The sequence below is a fragment of the Papio anubis genome, chromosome 11 (assembly GCF_008728515.1).
Source record: "Papio anubis isolate 15944 chromosome 11, Panubis1.0, whole genome shotgun sequence".
Classification (NCBI taxonomy): Eukaryota; Metazoa; Chordata; class Mammalia; order Primates; family Cercopithecidae; genus Papio; species Papio anubis.
Window position 1 is genome coordinate 125,691,035 of NC_044986.1, and position 17,833 is coordinate 125,708,867.

A 17,833-nucleotide genomic window follows, 5' to 3' on the forward strand; every position below is an offset into this window, starting at 1 on the left:
AAGTTAGAGGCTAGTAGCAAGTCCCCTCATGTCAACTCTCTCTTTGCTTTTCTAGCAAAAGTTTAACTTCAAGTCCACTTGACAGCATAGGATGAAAAGACAGTTTATTCCCCACAAGTCCAAGATTCATACTGGAGTTGAGAGAAATAAGGGGTGAGACAGAGGCCAGGCTGGAAAAGTTTATTCAGACACTCGGTTCAATTGTAGCCTTGATGTGAAAGTAGGTGCACTGTTTAAAACCAACTTTCACCTAGTAATGGTTCGTGGAGCCAATTTGGGCAGCAGTAATGCACGTTGGAGGCAGCAAGAAAAGTGGCACAAAGTTCCGGATCTGGAGCTGACGGGTTTCCTCAGCCCTGAGTTGTCTAAAGCTGACTTTGCAGCGTGACCTGAGCGGAAGGTGCCCTCACAGAAGGTGAGCTCTGCTGGACGCCAGCCTCGGCACGATGGCTCTTGGAAGATGAGAGTCTTCTTACAGCATCACTTGGTCCTTTTGGTGGCTCAGTCACACTTCCCGCGGGAGAGGGCCAGCCTGGCTGAGCCTGTATTCCTCCCTCCCTCATGGAGTCCTCCTGCTCCACTGTGGCTCCCGGAGTCCACAGACCTCTGTATCTCCCTCCAGCAGCCCCACTCTCATGTGCCAGGCAACACCTTGGTTTTAACCTTACAACCTGGTTCTAACCGAGAAGTGTTAATAATCACCGCTACTCATAACTCACAGAAAACAAGCACTTCAGATCCATAGGCTCATTGAATTTGCCCAAACCCGGTGATGCCTGCATGTGATCCCCAGTCTGAGAAAGTCGACACCAAGCAGCACAGCTTGACCTGGGTCTCAACTCAGCCCACTCTGTAACTGTGGAGAACACTACTTTTGAGAACAACCAAGATCACCTGGTTTTATTTCTATGAGTTCTTTGCACATGGAGGGAATCAGCCCTTGGATGTGTCTGTTACAAATACATCTGCTGGTTCTTTAGGAAGACATCTCTTCTGCCCTTAGATAGGGGGTAGCTTTTTTCCTCTCTTGGCTGCGTGGATATTGTTCCCCTTGGTGTAGAAGAAGGAATTCCTGTGTGGCACTTGCTAGCAGGATATGTAGCTTTTTCATCCAGGACCGTCCTGAGCGATTTAGCATCCTATGCCTGTTTTCATATGAAGCACACCTTTTTCACATGAACCAGAGAGGGAATTCTTGATGATCTTCCGTGTTTTCAACACTTCAGACAAGGTTATCAGCTGAGATTCTGTCTTGCTTCCTTTCGCGAGGCTGAGGGTCAATATGGGGGCAGAGGCCGGAGAGAGTGAAGGACATGCGGCCGGAGGGCAAGGCGCTGGCCAGCACACACCTGCCCGGAGCCTCACCTGTCTTGTTTTCCTGCACGCCCCCTAAGTAGGTGAGCACAGGCCAAGGTAAAAACCCACAGGATGGAGATAAGGAAGATCTGGGAATGCTGCAGAGCCTGGGCCCTGTCTGGCGGAGCCCTGGGGCATTTGCCCTTCGCTTTTGTAACTCAAGAGCCTTGTTTCCTGAGTGACCCCCTTACCCTGTCTGAAGTCATCCCCATAGCAACAGCTCCCAGAGCTGCCTTGTGCACCTGACTCCGGCCAGCGACAGGATCTCGAACGTCCTGAAGTAGAGATGACTGAGGACTGGGCGCAGAAACAGAGATGGTGTGTGTCCCAAACAGCCCTTGGTTTTGGCTGAGTTTCACTCCCTGGCTGGTCACCTGGCTTTTGTAGTGCTGAGGTGGGGGCATCTGACCCCCTCTCGTTCTTTCTTTCTCCTCACCATCTTCAGGTGCCCCTTTCTCGCCGCTGCCCCAGCCTGAATGGTCTGGCTTCTCTACTGCTGGCTTCATCTGGAGCAGATAGCCCCTATCTGGAACCCACAGTTTGCCGGCTTTGACTCCACTTGGCCGCTCAGATCAGGGCACGTGTGCGGGCCTCCTGGCACAGCAGGAAGGAGTCAGCAGCATTGTCCTGGCATGGCCACGTCCTGCCGACATCCCAAGTGTGAGCCGCCGCCTCTGGCTGTGAGCTGCTCCGTGGTCAGTGTCCAAAGGACAGCACGTTTGTGTTGCACCAGAATTTCTAGGTATTCTCTCGTGGCAAGTCGTGAATTAGCATAATGCTACCTGGCTCCTAAAAGTTCTTTAGTTTCTTGCAGTTCTGTGTGAAAACAGCCAGTAAGGCATTTTTGGAGGTTAGCGTCATCAAGCCTATCGGCATAGTCCATAAGAGCTTGAATCGTGTGAGCTCTTTGGCCGTCCTCACCGGCTGCTGGCATCAAGGTTTCCCTTTGAGACACACCACAGAGTTAATGGTTCTCATCTGATCTGAAATGGCTCTAGTGAGTCCTCCTCCCTCATCAGACTTCTGCTGACGCACACAGGTGCCCTCCCCAGCGTCTCTTCTCCTGTCTCCTGCAGAAGAGAAAGTGCTGCCAGCCTTCCCTGTTCCGCCACAGATGATCCTCCCTGGCACAGGCTGCTCCTGTCTGCAGCAACCAGAGAAGTCACGCCCGGCTGGGTGCGAGGAAATTGTCATGTGGCCTCAGTCACTGAACAGCCAGAGGAGATGGTGCCCCTGACTGCAGACAGCCCTAGGTCCAGCAGGAGCAGTGCAGCCGGTCAAGGCCCTGTCAAGCCCTTTGCGCTGCTCCCTGATTTATTGACATCACATGTCTGGCACATGCAGGACGTCAGGCCGGTGCCACCTTCCACACTGCTGGGTGCCTATCCCTGTGGGGGCAGGAACACCCCCATGCCCAGAGGTGTGTGTACCCTCTGCAGCCACCCTCATGCCACGTAGAGGGCTGCGCTGGACTGGCCCCTCAGGGCCCCGTGACACTCAGCCTTCTTTCTTGGTACCTCCTGCCCCTTCCCTACCCTTCATCCTCCTTCTGTGGCACATCTGTCAGTTACAGAGGAAGACTGCGGTGCCGAGTGCCTGAGAGTGGGTCCCTGGTGTGTTTCAAATCTCAGTGAGGGCTGGTCATGGTGGCTCACGCCTGTAATCTCAGCACTTTCGGAGGCTGAGACAGGAGGATCACCTGAGACCAGGAGCTTGAGACCAGCCTGAGCAACATAGTGAGATCTCCTCTCTACAAAAACGTAAAAGTTAGCCAGATGTGGTAGTACCCACCTGTAGCCCCAGCAACTCAGGAGGCTGAGGTAGAAGTATTGCTTGAGGCCAGGAGGTCAAGACTGCGGTGAGCCACGATTGTGCCACTGTGCTCCAGCTTATGTGACAGAGTGAGACCCTGTCTCTTTAAAAAACAAAAAACACATCAGTGGGGGATGGTAAGAAGGGTGTCTCAGGAGCCAACAGGCCCCCTGTGCGCAGCCTGTCCCCAGGTGGGAGGCAGGTCCTCTGATACGCCGTCTTCAAGCCTTCAAGCACTTTCTCCTTTGCTTTATTTTGTTTAAATAAAAATTGCCCCTTAGGTGAACGAAGAGTGTCATGGTCCACTAGGCACTTGGTAAAAATGCAAAACCATAGTGAAGGCCTCAAAATACAGAAATAATGCACCTGGGAGGACCGTTAGCGAAGCTCTGGTTGTGACCCGCTGCGATTTCCTTGGCAGTTCTTAAGATTAAATTATCATTACGTATTCTTTGAAGTAAAAGAGTTTAATTTCTGAGTACCTTTGCCGTCAGGGCCCGGCAGTTCCCTCTGCTCCTTTGGCTGTGATGCACGTGCTGTCTTGGGAGGGCTCCCGCCTGCTGCACACCTAGCCCTGCCTTCCACCCACAGAACAGCCGTCGGTGCTTCAGGACCAGGCGACACGGTCATGGGTGACCCACAGCTCTTTCAAGGATGCTCTGTAATCCGTGTTCTTTTCCTTTTCTGAAAATGCTAAGTGGACTCATGGTAACTTTAAGTTCAGAGTCATTTTTCCAGTTATTTTGCAGGTTTGAGAGATGTGGCTTCATCTGTGTTCTCTGTGGCCCTTACTTTGGGTACGGTTTCCTCTGCTGCTGGGTTGTTCTTTTTGCAACTTCTGTCTTTGCCATTGGATGATGCTCAGAATCAGCTTTCCCGGACAGCTGCCGGGCTTGTGACCTCATGTGAATTGGTGAAGGGGAAAACTGGACAGAAAACACATCTAGGAATATTTTAGGAACATTTTCTCTTTCTGTTTGCAGAGTTCGCTTAGTGGAAAGAGGATCCCCTCATAGCCTGCCCCTGATGGAATCGGGAAAGGTAAGTATTATAGGAAGAAACCTGCATTCCTGTATCAGTTTGCTTCTGAGTGTAGGAGCTTTGAAGTTTTCAGAAATGTATTTTTTAGAATGTTTTTTCCTAACTTGAAAGTAACATATCCATGAGTATAGAAACTCAAAATAACAGTGTTTTAAACAAGTTAGACTTTTTTCCTCAGGTAAAAGTTAGGAAATAGGCATCTCCTGCCCCGTGAAGCCAGAACAGGCCCTGGTGCCTTTGGCCTCTTTCTGCACGTTGGAGCCCAATTCCCAGGGGCGCCTGAGGAGCTGAGGCGGCTGCTGCTGCTCCAGCCATCATTTCCACGTTCCAGCCAGCAGGAGGAGAAAAAGAAAAGAACAAAGCATACAGACCATAGGGAAGGTTCCCAAGCTGTCCTACACTGAAATTCCGTTGATCAGAACGTGATCACATGGCCACACGTAGCTAAAGGTTGGGAACTATTGAGATATCAATTCTGAATATCTATAGGCCTATCTAAAAATCAGGGTATCTATTACTATGGAAGTAGAAAAGAATGGTTATCAAGAACAACTAGTAGTTTCTGCCACAGTGGCTGGTTTGTTTTGTTTTGTTTTTGTTTTGTTTTGTTTTTCCTAGCACTAAAGGGCAAGAAACATATTTAAACCTAAAACATATATAAACCTTTTTTTTTTTTCCTTTTTGGCCCCAGTTGTCAGATTCCTTCTCCGTTGACATAATTCTTAAAAGCATCTCACGTTGCTTCTGGACCTATTATAAAATTGCCTGCATGGCTGCAACTTCGAATTGTTTACAGAGTTGGTTCCAACAGTAGGAATGTGCTCACCATCCATCTTAACAGTCTGGCAGACCATAGTCAGCAGCAGAGACCAGAGCCCTGAAATCTCATTTCAAACTTAAGTGAGATTTAACAGTATGACTATTCCAAGATGTTCTGTGTTTTTACCATAAAATGTTTTGCCTTTATCTCAATCGTAAATGTTAGATGAGCTGATCTGAGACAGGCTATCTTCAGGATTTCCAGAATAAACTTTTGATTCCTTATATAAGTGGTATCAGTGGAATGTGAGATATTTCTAAGCTAAACTTTAAGAAGGAAATTCTGGCCAGACCCAGTGTCTCATGCCTGTAATCTCAGCACTTTGTGGGGCTGAGACTGGAGGGTTGCTTAAGGCTACAGTAAGCTGTGATCGTGCCACTCCAGCCTGGATGACAGAGCTAGACTCTGTCTCAAAAAAAAAAAAAGAAAAGAAAAATGCTTAATACTGACATCCATCACAGTAAAAGATGTTTACCTGCAGGAAAAAGTTCCCCAGTATCTTGAGTTGAAAATTCGGTGGAGATGAGCTGGAGATCCACATGGACATCCTAATTAAAACCCTCAGACTTCACTAGCAGTTGACACAGAATCTTTCCCTTCTGGCACCACCAAAGCAGCTGCCTACTCTGTCGTTTTGCCAAAAGCATTTTGGGTTATCTTCGAGTCCATGCTTACCCCTGAAAATGTCACTCTGTGACTCCCTTCAGCGATTACTGCAAGCATCACCCTCCATCCATGCGTGTGCCATGATGTGAGATGTAATGTTGAATCTATGTAAATATCTTAAATAACTTCATTGAAACAACTGAAAATTCCCATTTTGCAAGGGTCAGGCTCTGTTAAACGTTATATCATTTACCATGTTTTTTTTTCAAAAATTGTTTTCATGATTTTCAATAGATTTCTTTTAGCTTTATTGAGGTATGACAATCAAAATGTTTAATTTTAAGGTCACCATAACAGCGTACAATATTGTAACAGTTACAGTGAGAATGCGATTGTCATGCTGTGATTGTCTAATGGGTCATAACTTTGTGGCATATAATTTTGATTTAATTGCTTTCTAAACAGAATGGAGACCAAGAGACATGGCATATGAAAGGAAATTACATAAAGACGAAATTGAGGTTGGCTTGTGTGTAGCCTCTCCCTGTATTCCTTCCATTGACAAGAGACTTTTCCTCTCCCAAATAGATACTTCCAGGGGTTCGGATTATAATTGCCAACCCAGAAACTAAAGGACCGCTGGGGGACTCACACCTTGGAGAGGTGAGTTGAGTGTCCTCCGAGATCCAGGTTACTTTTCTGTTATGTATCCTCGGTTTGCCTTGACACCGTCAGAACTGCTCACATGATTGCCAGGGAAATAGCGTGAGGTGAGCTTTGTGGCTCAAGTGAGTCCATGAGAGCTCACAGTTACAAAATGGCACTTCCTTAGGGAACCATAATAGATTCTCCTCAAATAATTCAGAAAAGATTTAAACACATAATGTGTATGGACGGAGTTTCTTTATTTCTTAGTTCTTGAGTTTGCTTTCCATGTTCCTGCTTTTATTACTGAGAAGTCCTTCACCAGGAAAATGGCAGAGGCCTCCACAGGGAGTAATGTGCAAACGACACCATCAGGACACAGTAGCCAAGAGAATCGTGTGTTTATTTCAGATCAGAAGGCAAACGGTGGAACTTGACCCCTTTGCCTCATTTTGTTCAGGACAAACCCACCCTGGCTGGCTCTTAACTCCCTGCCACTGTGCCCTTCCGCGCCCCTCCACGCTGCTGGCAGGATGCAGCTGGAGAAGGCTGCCTCGTGTAGCTGTCTGGCCTTGGTCTCCATTCTTGACACCTCATCTCAAGCAGGGCCTGGCACTGCTGGGCGTCCCCAGTCTGAGAGGCCACGTGTCTCATGCGTCCTCCTCCTGCCCCATTCTTCTCTCTGGCGATGAGCTTGCTGCTTCTACAAGGAAGCAGAGGGCACTGGAGAAGAGCGTGTCTGGAGCCAGCCTCCTCCCACGGTGGCAGCACGCGTGCCCTGGACCAAGCCCCATGTCCAGCCAAGGACACCCTCGCTCCCCTTGTCACCTGTCCTGTCTCATTAGTGCCCCCATTCCTGAATGGCTCCCAGCATCACATGTGGGAGACGTGCTAAGAACTGGCATCTTATAAACAGCACCTGCCCTCCTCCTCCCCAGCCCCGGCTACATCCCCGGCCACATCTCCGGCACATGCAGGAACACGTTTCTGCACGTACGTGGGTGAACGCCTGACTAATGAGCAAGCCCTCACCAGTTCTCAGGTCCCATCTTGCTTTGCTTCTTGGGCATTTTTTTTTTTTTTTTTTGGCCCCTCACTTGACCTCTCTCAGTCACATGAAAGATCAGAATTGTGAAGATGAAATTCTGTGCTGCTCTCACTTAGGAGTTTCCTTTAAATGCATTCCTAGAAACAAGCTGGAAGCAGAGCCTGCTTCTCCAGCACCTGGAGGGGGGTCCTCACAGGTGCTGCCCGAGACGTGTGCTAGGCCAAGGTCAGAATTCTCTTCCCTCTGCGGGTGGCCAGAACTGGCGAAATTTCCAGGGAGACTTTCTTATTGGGAATGTGTGTTTTTTCCGCTTTATGAGATTAATTGAGAAAGTTGTATAAATTAAGGAATGCACTGTGATGCTTTGATGTATATACATATTTTGAAACAGTTACCACGACCGAGTTGGTTCTATTATCCGTCACCTCACATTTTGCGTGTGTGTGATGAGAACGTTTAGGATCTATTCTGTTATCAAATTTCAAGTAAATAATACAGTATTATTAACTGTAGCCACCACACTACATTTTCTCCCCAGAACCTATTCGCCCTCTAGCTGAAGGTTGGCACCTTTGCCCGTCATCTCCCCCTTGCCACTCTGAAGCCCCTGGTAACCACTGTTTACGCCCCGCTTCTGTGAACTCGGCTCTTTAGATTCCGCATGAGTGAGGTGGTGCAGTATTTGTCCTCCTCTGTTCTGGCTTCTCACTCAGCATAACGTCTTCCAGGTCCATCCATGCTGTTGCACATGGCAGGATTTCCTCCTTTTTTATGACTGAGTAATACTCAGTTGCCTTAATGAGAATTTTCTTTGTGTTAAGGAACAGAGGACAGCTGTCATTTCCCTGATCCGATGGTGCACTCTCTTTTTCTCAGTTTCACTTTTTCATTGGTGAGGCACTGCTCTGGGGACGTGGGTGCAATACTGAACCTGTTTCTGACTTCCCGGAACTTGACCGCTTTTCATTGTCAGTAAAATAATGGAAACAGCCAAGCCCAGAATGTCTCCACAGCAAACACTCCAGAGCCTAAAAGGCCTCGTCTCCTGACCCTTGCTGTGTGGGCACAGCTGCATGCAGCTGCGTGGGCATCTGGGGAACTTACCTGGTTTTGCTTTTATCCAGCCCTGTCCATGGTTCTACGTAATCCACGTGGCTATGGCTTTGACTCACCATATCAGTCTTTGCTTACCTATTTTCCCAAATGTCAGACATCAGGCATTTTTGTTGCCGTTTTTTGGTGTTTTGTGCCTTCATCCCTTAGGTTTGGTTTTTTGGGGTATGGTTTTCTTGCATTGTGTGTCCAGAAGAATGCTCACCAGGAGAAGTGAGAAAATGAATCTCAAAGCTTTTCAACAGTGTTCTTGCTCTTTAGAAACAATCGTTTGGAAAAGCGAAGGGATCTAGTGTGACTTTGTTCATTTGATGTGTATATTTTTAAAAGCTATTTGTTAAATCTTCATCTAATCTGCTTTAATAAGTTCCCCGTAGATGGACGGCTTGATTGGTTGCTTGGCCACAAACTTGGTAGACTGCCTTTGTTTCAGTACCTCTGTGTGTGTCTCCAGAAACCTGAATGAGATTAACATCTTGGTTATTCAGCCCAAGGAAACTTTTAATATCACTGAATATAATTTATTGAATTGTCAAAGTAGTTGTAGCCTCATTTCCCTGGAGATAAAATAACGTCACCCACAGTGAAATTTCCCTCCATTTGCAGATTTGGGTTCACAGTGCCCACAATGCCAGCGGTTATTTTACTATTTACGGAGATGAATCCCTCCAGTCGGATCACTTCAACTCAAGACTAAGTTTTGGAGACACCCAGACCATCTGGGCACGCACAGGCTACTTGGGGTTCCTGCGGAGAACTGAGCTCACAGATGCAAATGGAGGTGAGAGTCCAGGCTGGCTGGCCCCCCACACAGATGGGCAGAGAGGTTAGGCTCCCCTAGACACAGAAGCTATTCCCAAGGTTTATGGCAGCCAAACCCAGGAGGAAACATGTGCTAGCTGCAACCTAGTGCAAAAAGAGCCGAGTTTAAGAGAAGAGAGGAAGGCAAGATGCAAATGTGTCCAACAAGCTGAGCTGCACATCACATACCGTGTCCTGTCCTGAGAACCAAGTGCTGACTGAAAATCGGGGAGGGGCGCGGCTGCTGAGCACGGGCTGCCGTGTCGCCCACAGCAAAGTGCCCGACGTCTCAGCCCAGAGTCTCCTCAGCAAGCCTGAAGGCTGCCTGCTCCCACGGGGTCCATCCGAGACAGAAGCTGGCCCAGTGGCTGCAGGAACGTGCACGCTGCTGCTTCTAGGACTGGATCTGCCCCTGTCTGGGAAGAGGAGGCCGTGAAGCTCTCGGGCCCTGGTGGCTGGCCGTCTCTGCCCATGCGTTCATCAGAGTGCAGGGCCTGGTGCTGCTGATGCTGGTGCCTAGTGTGGACAGCATTGCCTTTGCCCCATCAGAGGAGAGCGGGGTGAGGCCAGGGGTATTTCATGACACGGAGGAGTAAAAGTGCACTCGCATAGTTAATTCTTTGCTTGTTCCAGAATCCTTTCTCACCTCCTTAGTTCTGCTAAAAGTAGAGGCAGGACTTGGCTGTTTCACAGCAATGGCAGTTGAGGTTCCTGGTGAGATCTTGCCTGACCAAAACCCCGGGGAGATGAGTTTCTAGACATCAGCAAGGCTTCCTTACATGCCTCTCACATTCCTACGATGGCCTGGCCCAAAGGGCTACATTCAGGACTCATACAAAAATATCCTGGCATGACATTTGCATTGTGGGAAATTGTAGACTAGTTTGAGGGTGCTGTCTGAGGTTCCTGGAAGATGCAAAAGCTGGTGGCAATTTATAATCCTAGAGAAAGGCCAGGAAAGCCACTCCCCGCTGTGTCCTGGGAGCAGGGATACCCTGAAGGACGTGTCCCTGCCACTGGAGAAGAGGCAAAGCTGCTGTAGGGGGCAGAGGCCGAGTCAGGGTCCCCATCTTTCTTTGTCTGATTTAAATTAGAAAATACTTATCTCTGATATTATTTTGTATGTCAATCATGCCTTTCAGATTTTCCCTAATATGCTTACTACCTTATAAAAATATAGGACATTTCCTTATTAAGGAAAGATAGGACCTGACCACTGGTTGTCATTGTCGTTATTCCGAGTTTTGCATGAAGGATAGAAATAAATTTCATGGCTCTGTGAGCTAAGGAAATCTTCATGAACATGACCAGGAGCTACGCATTCTTTTCCCACTTAGACACAGAATTAATAGCGCAGAGAAGCATGTGTGGGTTGGAGTCAGGGAGCTAGTCTGTGACTGCTGCATCCTGTGTGACCTTGGGCAGACGACGCCTCAGCCGGTGGGTCCATGGGACTCAGACCACTGGGTGCTGACTTCGCCCCTCATTTGCTCCCGGTGAACATGTGATCAGGCAGTTGACTGGATATCGAAGCTGAGCCAAGAAAGGTCTTCTCCCAAAGAACAAGTGTAGAGGGAGCATGGCGTCTTTGCAGCCAGCTGTGGGGCACCGACACACAAGCCGGGCACTTGCCAAGGAGCTCCCTGGCAGAAGAAGCAAACTGTCCCTGGATCCATGAGGCCCTTCCTTGGCGTCCCTGTCTCACTTGTGGGTAGTTTTTAATCTTTTTTCAGAAAAGAAGGAAAGTGACTTGAGCAACATTATGGGGAAGCTCACACAGGCTTTCATTCCTCCACAGAGCGCCATGATGCCCTCTACGTGGTCGGGGCACTGGACGAAGCCATGGAGCTGCGGGGCATGCGGTACCACCCGATCGACATTGAGACCTCGGTCATCAGAGCCCATAAAAGCGTTACGGAATGGTAAGTCGTGAGCTTGCAGCTTGTACCCAAATCAGGAGCCGAGTTTGTGAAGCACTGAGGATGTGGAGGGCAGGGCACCAGAGGAGAGTTTTGCTAAGGTAGGGAAGGGAGTGCAATTCAGCATTTGACTATAAACCTTTATCTTTTGGGGTTAAAGTAACAAAAGAACACTCCACACATAGAGTTAATGTACCATATATTACCTGAAAACGATAGACTTCTATTGTCATGAAAACTACTTGATAACGTTTTCCAGGAAGCCAAATTGTTTGGTTTTTAATTTACCAAAGCATGATGTAGGAAAAAAACGAACCTCACACATATATAGGCACAGAAAATACTTTTATGACTGTTGACTTGGGAACTGTAAGTAACATGAGACGTGGGAAAACTTTAGGTGAGAAGGAGAGGCAGTGTTTGTCCAGACCCCAGAAGAGACTTCCAAAGGAAGAATTGCTTGAGTTAAACCAAGGCTGACAGTGAGAAGGTGTGTGCGTCGCTCCTGCTGCCTGGGGCAGACTCTGCTCTGGGCCAGGTGAGGACTTGGAGGCTGGGACTTTGTCTCTCTGGCCCGTTTAATCTGTCGTGACGTGCTGAGTGTGTCCATGGTGCTGCCGGAGATACAGCAGCATTTTCTTCTGATGTGTGGGAGTGGATTGGATGCTGGAGTGCCATGAGTTAAGTCAGCTAGGGCCGGGGAGTGTCACAGGCTTGTTCAGTGCCCTTATATTTGCATTTAGGCCGAAAAGTGACTCAACACCATTGACTTTAGACTTGTTCATTTCCTTGATAACAGACAGGGTGCTAACTGAGGGTGCCTGGTGAAACTGGTCTCCGTCTCAGGTCAGAGACCCTGAGGGAGGTGCATTCTCCTCTCTCATGAACAGCTTTTCTGGGCTGAAAGGATGGGTTCTGAGATTGTTCCTTCCTCCTCTTAGCTAGTTGAGGTGCAGTAAAAGCTAGTACTTACTGCCATTCGCTGAATTTGAACATGGAGGACTTGGCAGAATTTGCAAGATCCAGTTTGCTTACCTGTCAGTGATCCTGTGGTTCAAATTGGCTAAGCCCCTACTCTCAAACAAAATTCCTTAAATTGTTGATTTCCTTGACAGTTCTCTCCTTGAGGATACAGAGAAGACAGAAACTCTAGGAAGACTTTGGCACTGAAACTCGACCAGGGCCTGCCTTATTTTCCGTCTAAATAGCTACGAATATCACTTAACAGCCTTTCCATTTTTTTATTTTTAAGAAAAATTACCTACCTCAAGCATTTCTATCTGGTTTGCCGCTAAAAGGTGTGCATCGAGGGCCTCGCTGGTGCCCTCTGGGCTTCTAGACCGTGGTGCTGGGCCTTGTTCTGAAAGTGTCGCTGCTGTTACCCGCCATGTGGCCACCGAACTGGGTCTGTCCCTCACCTGGTCAGGGGCTCACATGCCCCTTGCCCACACGGTGTCCTTTGAGTGGACTTTTGAATGTTTGAGATGATCCAGATACAAACTGCTTTGCTCCACCTTCCCTCTCCCAGCCTCCCTGCACTGCCCTTCCGGCCACCGTCGGCTGCTCCATGCTGAGAAACGTGGTTGTGTCCCCCAGCGTTGCAGAATGGGACTGACTCTCCATGTTGCCAAATTCAAGCCAAACTTTCTCATTTCTCATCAATTGTTCTCAGCATTGAGTAGCGTGCACAGCTCCTGGAAAGGCTCTGAGAGTCGCTGGCACCGCTCCGTAGGTCCCTGGCAGCCCAGAGGGGATAGCAGATCAAGCACACCCTCGGCCAGCTCTGTTACCTCCGGAGAGCCAAGCTGATTCGGATACTCCAGGACTATTCCATAAATTCCAAATGCCATAATAAAAGTATACCCAATGTTCCTGAGATGTGTGTATCTGTGATATCACAGATTCACAATGTGGGCTCACATGGGCCATGTAGAGCAGCGTTTTGACATCACCAGGAGCAGCATGACAGGAATTCGGCACCAGCACGTCTGCTGGGAAACAGTTCTTAGCATGCTCCATAGGCGTGCGGCAGTCACAAAGCAAAATCCAGGAGAACTATTGAGAATTTCCAGGAAAATTCTCCAATTTTCCCTGTCAATTTAACATAGATTGGCCATACTGAATAAAATATGTGTTATTTTCCTAATTGACTTACTCTCACACTTAGAACAATAGTGAGTTTCCCAAAATACCTCCTGCCTCAAGCTGCGATAGAACGTGTTAGGCGCATGAGAGCAGATACCAGCAGCCCTGGAGCCTGGTCTCCATCCAGCCCCCTCTGCCTGGGAACCCTCTGGCCTCCTCAGCCAAGCAGACCTCAAGTACCAGGCTCTGTGAATATCGGGGCCCTTAAACAGCTAGTTCCAAAAGCCAGCCCTATATCCTTTAAAATGTAAAGCACCGGGTTTTTGCTTCTGCCAGTTGGATAGACTACGTACTCTGGTACCCGTCCTGCCGAAAGATGACTCGATTCCAGATAAAACATTTCTGAGTGAATCTTCCACATTCCAGAAGACTTACCCCTGCGCATGGGTTAGCCACGGTGTGGCAGCCAGCCCATGCTCAGTGCTTTAGACAGAGTTGTTACGATGTCCCCACATCTGCATTGCAGGGGCTGGCTCAGCTGGGGCGAGCAGCTCGGCTGGGCCCAGGACTGGTGGCTCTTCTCCATGTGTTTCTTATCCTCTGGACCCAAGGGCCAGCCCAGGTGTGTCCCCGTCCTTGCAATGACATGGGCACGCCAGGAAAAGCCCCCACATCCAGCCCTTCTGGAGCCTCCACCGTCATTCACCTCCCTAACACAGGCTGACTAGGTTCCATGCTGAGCACAAGCGCCAGGGCTGGGAAACACACCTCCCACTCAGGCGCACCACACAGACAGAGAGGAGTAGGCACCCATGCCCTAGGCCTCTGCACGCGCGCCTCTCAGCCGCAGAGCTGGGGTCTGGAAGCAGGAGGCACAGGGCTGCCTTGAGGGCAGAGGCTGATGGCACGCTGCACTCGGCAGTGGGTCATTGGTCCTCCAGGCAGCAGCAAAGAGGCAGCCCTGGAACACAGACTCCGCTAGCCAGGTGGAGTGAGCCTGTACTAGAAACGGGAACTCGGGAGGACGGTGAAACCCTCGCAGAAGCCACCGAGGGAGAAGGCTGGCAGGAAACACCGAGCCGTGCTGTCGCCAGAAATCTGTGTGGGGAACGATTAGTGGGCGGCAGACGGAGGACGTGGAGAGGCCAGAGGAGACTGTCGGGAGTGCTCAGGCAGGTTGGAGACAGCCAAGTGGAACTTCAAAAAGAAACCACAGCTATTAAATAAAGCATTAATAAACGTGTAATGTTGGCTTTCTTTTCTGTCTTTTAGTGCTGTGTTTACCTGGACAAACTTGTTGGTGGTTGTGGTTGAGCTGGATGGGTCAGAGCAAGAAGCCTTGGACCTGGTTCCCTTGGTGACCAACGTGGTCCTGGAGGAACACTACCTGATCGTGGGAGTGGTGGTCGTGGTGGACATCGGCGTCATCCCCATCAACTCCCGCGGGGAGAAGCAGCGCATGCACCTGCGAGACGGGTTTTTGGCAGACCAGCTAGACCCCATCTATGTGGCCTACAACATGTAGTCTCGTCTCTTGGCTTCCATGGACTTTTCTAGAGATGTAGACATTGTTCTCCGTGTCCACTGAAGCGTGCAGACACAGGGCAACACTCACCAGAATGCAGCCTTTTGTGGTGAGAGTGGAGGAGGAAGAGGAGGAGGAAGAGGACTTCTCACAGCAGCCACGATCGGTGTGGGGGTGAAGTGTGAATTTACCACTGAATTTCGCTCAGAAGGACTTTGGGTTACTGCCTTCAGTTCGTTGGAAAAGCCCATTTCAAAAACTTTCTTTTCTTTTCTTTCTTTTTTAATTATTGGATAATAAGTGCTTTCTTCGTAAATGTGGTATTTTGTTAAGCCGAAATAGCAATTAAAAAAATATCCTGCCCTCCAGATGGGTTCTTTTAAACAATTTATGTAGCGTGACAAAGAATTGTTTTCTCTGTTTTAATGTGTCATGAAATCTTAATGACATGGATCTGTTACTAATTTAAGCCATTGCTAGATCTTATCCTTTTAGGGAAGTTTGAGGTACGAGAAAACCTTCCAAATAGCACCTTCCAATTAGATTATAGCAGCTTTCTTTGTCAGAAATGTGCTGAAGAAACAAAGGCTGACACATGGCCTTTGAAGTTAGTATAGAATGAGAAGAAATTATAAATAAGGTGTATTTCGGCAATTATCTTGCAAATATCTTTGTACTAAACTAAAAAGATAAAATAAGTTAACTTCCTCAATATGTAATTATGTACAAAACGTTTAATTTATTTTGATCTCTTTAGAACTATAAAAGAGAAAAACATTCAAGAATATTAAAGTCTTGTAATGTTTGCTAATATAAAAAAGTGTTGTATTATCTTGCGTGGATAGTATCACAACAAATATATATATATGAAATATAAATTCACTAATGAACAAAGGAGATTTTAAAGTTTAAGACGCAGAACTTGTCACTTGCATGGTGTGCCCCCTGTACTCACATCCACTCTGCTGTTGCCAGCAGTCACAGACCACAGGAGCCCTGTCTAAAAGTTTCTTCTAGAACCACAGACCAGCAAGTGAAATTACTGCCATCTCAAGGATGGTGAAAGAATTCAAAGCTCAATATGCACTACTTTTTTCTTTGCTGTGGGACAACAGTGAATGTGTTTATGCCAGCGTGTGCTGATGATACTGAGGGGCTTTAGGTTGGCAAATAGCACTGTTTTCTTAGCTGCAAGAATTCGTTGCACAATGTTTTTCATCATTTTTGTTAGTGTCATCTTTTGTTGGTCCTTGCTACGGAAAGGAATGCGATTCTGTGGTCATTTGCACTGGGTTGCATTGATTCCCTCTCTGATGGCCAATGTGGAGTGGACAAAGTGTCCGGAACTCACATCGGTGATCGTCCCCTCGTCTTAAGACCCAGCCAGCTCTGTGTGAGCCTCTGGGGCTCCCTCGCTCGGTGAGCACAGTTCCCCGGGGGTTCATGCCAGAGCTCTGGCTGAAGCAAGAAGTCCTCCAGCTGCGTCGTTTGCCACCTGTGGATGAGTGCGCCCCAGTCTCTGCCCTGGCAGCTCCTGGCCACACCTTCTCAGAGCTCACCTGTGCACTTCTAAATTGAATTGGCCCACGGAGTCCAACCAAGAAGGAGCATCTGCACTCCCAGAAAGATGTGTTCTGTACCTGCCCCATGTGACCCTGCAGTGGCTCTCGGTGCTAGATATGCATGACTAAGATTGATGCTGGGCAAAATTTAGATTAACTTTCTTTATGTTGTGGGCAGTGTCTTTGTCTGCCTTTGCTATATGCAGTCAGCAGTAAGCCTTTTGCTAAAAGAGTTTTGTTTGACTTCTGAGATCCAAGGCTGATTGTTGTAAAAAAAAAAAAAAAAAAAAAGGCACATTTAAAAAAATTTGTCTGCATATGTGGTGCATCCTTCCATCTCCACAAACCATTTGATTCTTGAGATATTATTTGGCCTCATTGCTGTGTGTGAATATTTCTCCACATGCTTTAGATACACATTCCTAGTCTCTGCTTCCTAAGGGGGGAACCACCACACATAGGGGGAAAAAAAGACATTTTCCTATACCCACCCACCTTGTTTAAAGGGAAGTAGGTTTGGGGCTTCAGGTCAGACACTGATTATGAAACATTAGCTGCAGTGTGCAGGACAGCTTTGAGGTCCAGCTGAAGTCAGGAAGCAAAACAAATTTAGATGTCACTTCAAACATAATTTTAACTGTCACCAAATCAACTCTATGTTCGAGGAGTGTGGACGCTGCAGTGTAGTTGTGAGGGCAGTTAGCAGCAGTCTCTTCTGCATCCTGTCAACTCTGATGTTAGAGTTTAGGCTCAAAAGAGTTGGTGGACTGAGATCAAAATTTGGTTGTGCAAGAAAAAGGAAAGGAGACAGTACCACCAGTTTCAGCAATAAAGAAGGGTCATTCTGTATTCGAAATTGTACTGTAGATAAATCATTCATGAGAATGTAAAAACTGTTTGTCTTGTGACCTTGTGCTTTTGAAGTCAGACAAAACCGTGTAATCAACTTGCACAAAAAGAGGGTACACAATGAACATATAAACACAGACCTAATCAAACAGGAGCAGATTCCTCATGGTGCTTGTTTATTATATATATTTAATCCTGCTTGACACTTTACCCAAGGGAGATGGTCCCTTCTATCAGTTGAATGTTAGCAGCGTTATTCCAGAGTGTGGTGACTGGTTAGAGAAATTCATGTACTCAACCAATCACAGTTTCAAACAAAATTTTTATGTGCAAAGGACAGCAACCTTCTTGTATGTTAAACCACCAGTACGCTTTGTACATCTGTGATAACGCCTGTTTTATATTCAAATGAACAAATAAAAGCTTTTATTTTTGTTGCTCTGAAAATAGCAGTTTCTTAATTGGTCCCCTGGAAAGATGTCTGGGACAGCTTTAATCCCAGGAAGGAAGTGACTCCTACAGGGACATGTATCTGACTCTGTTTACAAAATTTGTTGCATTACTTAGTACAGATAATCATACTTTGAACAATGTTTAAATTTTGATGGGGGCATTTATTGCTAAAAATAATTCCTATGGCAACAAATGTTT

General features: G+C 47.6%; 1 protein-coding gene across 1 annotated transcript in view; it reads left to right on the forward strand.

Annotated features, from left to right (window-relative positions):
* Window positions 1–17,629, forward strand: part of DIP2C (disco interacting protein 2 homolog C) — a 136,331-nt gene extending 118,702 nt beyond the window's left edge. The window contains exons 29-33 of the mRNA XM_031652570.1: window positions 4,152–4,209; window positions 6,224–6,298; window positions 9,048–9,222; window positions 11,041–11,164; window positions 14,519–17,629. Of these exons, the coding sequence (XP_031508430.1) occupies window positions 4,152–4,209; window positions 6,224–6,298; window positions 9,048–9,222; window positions 11,041–11,164; window positions 14,519–14,771 (685 nt within the window). The 3' untranslated portion in view covers window positions 14,772–17,629. The remainder of the gene's footprint in view (window positions 1–4,151; window positions 4,210–6,223; window positions 6,299–9,047; window positions 9,223–11,040; window positions 11,165–14,518) is intronic.
* Window positions 17,630–17,833: the final 204 nt, after the last annotated feature.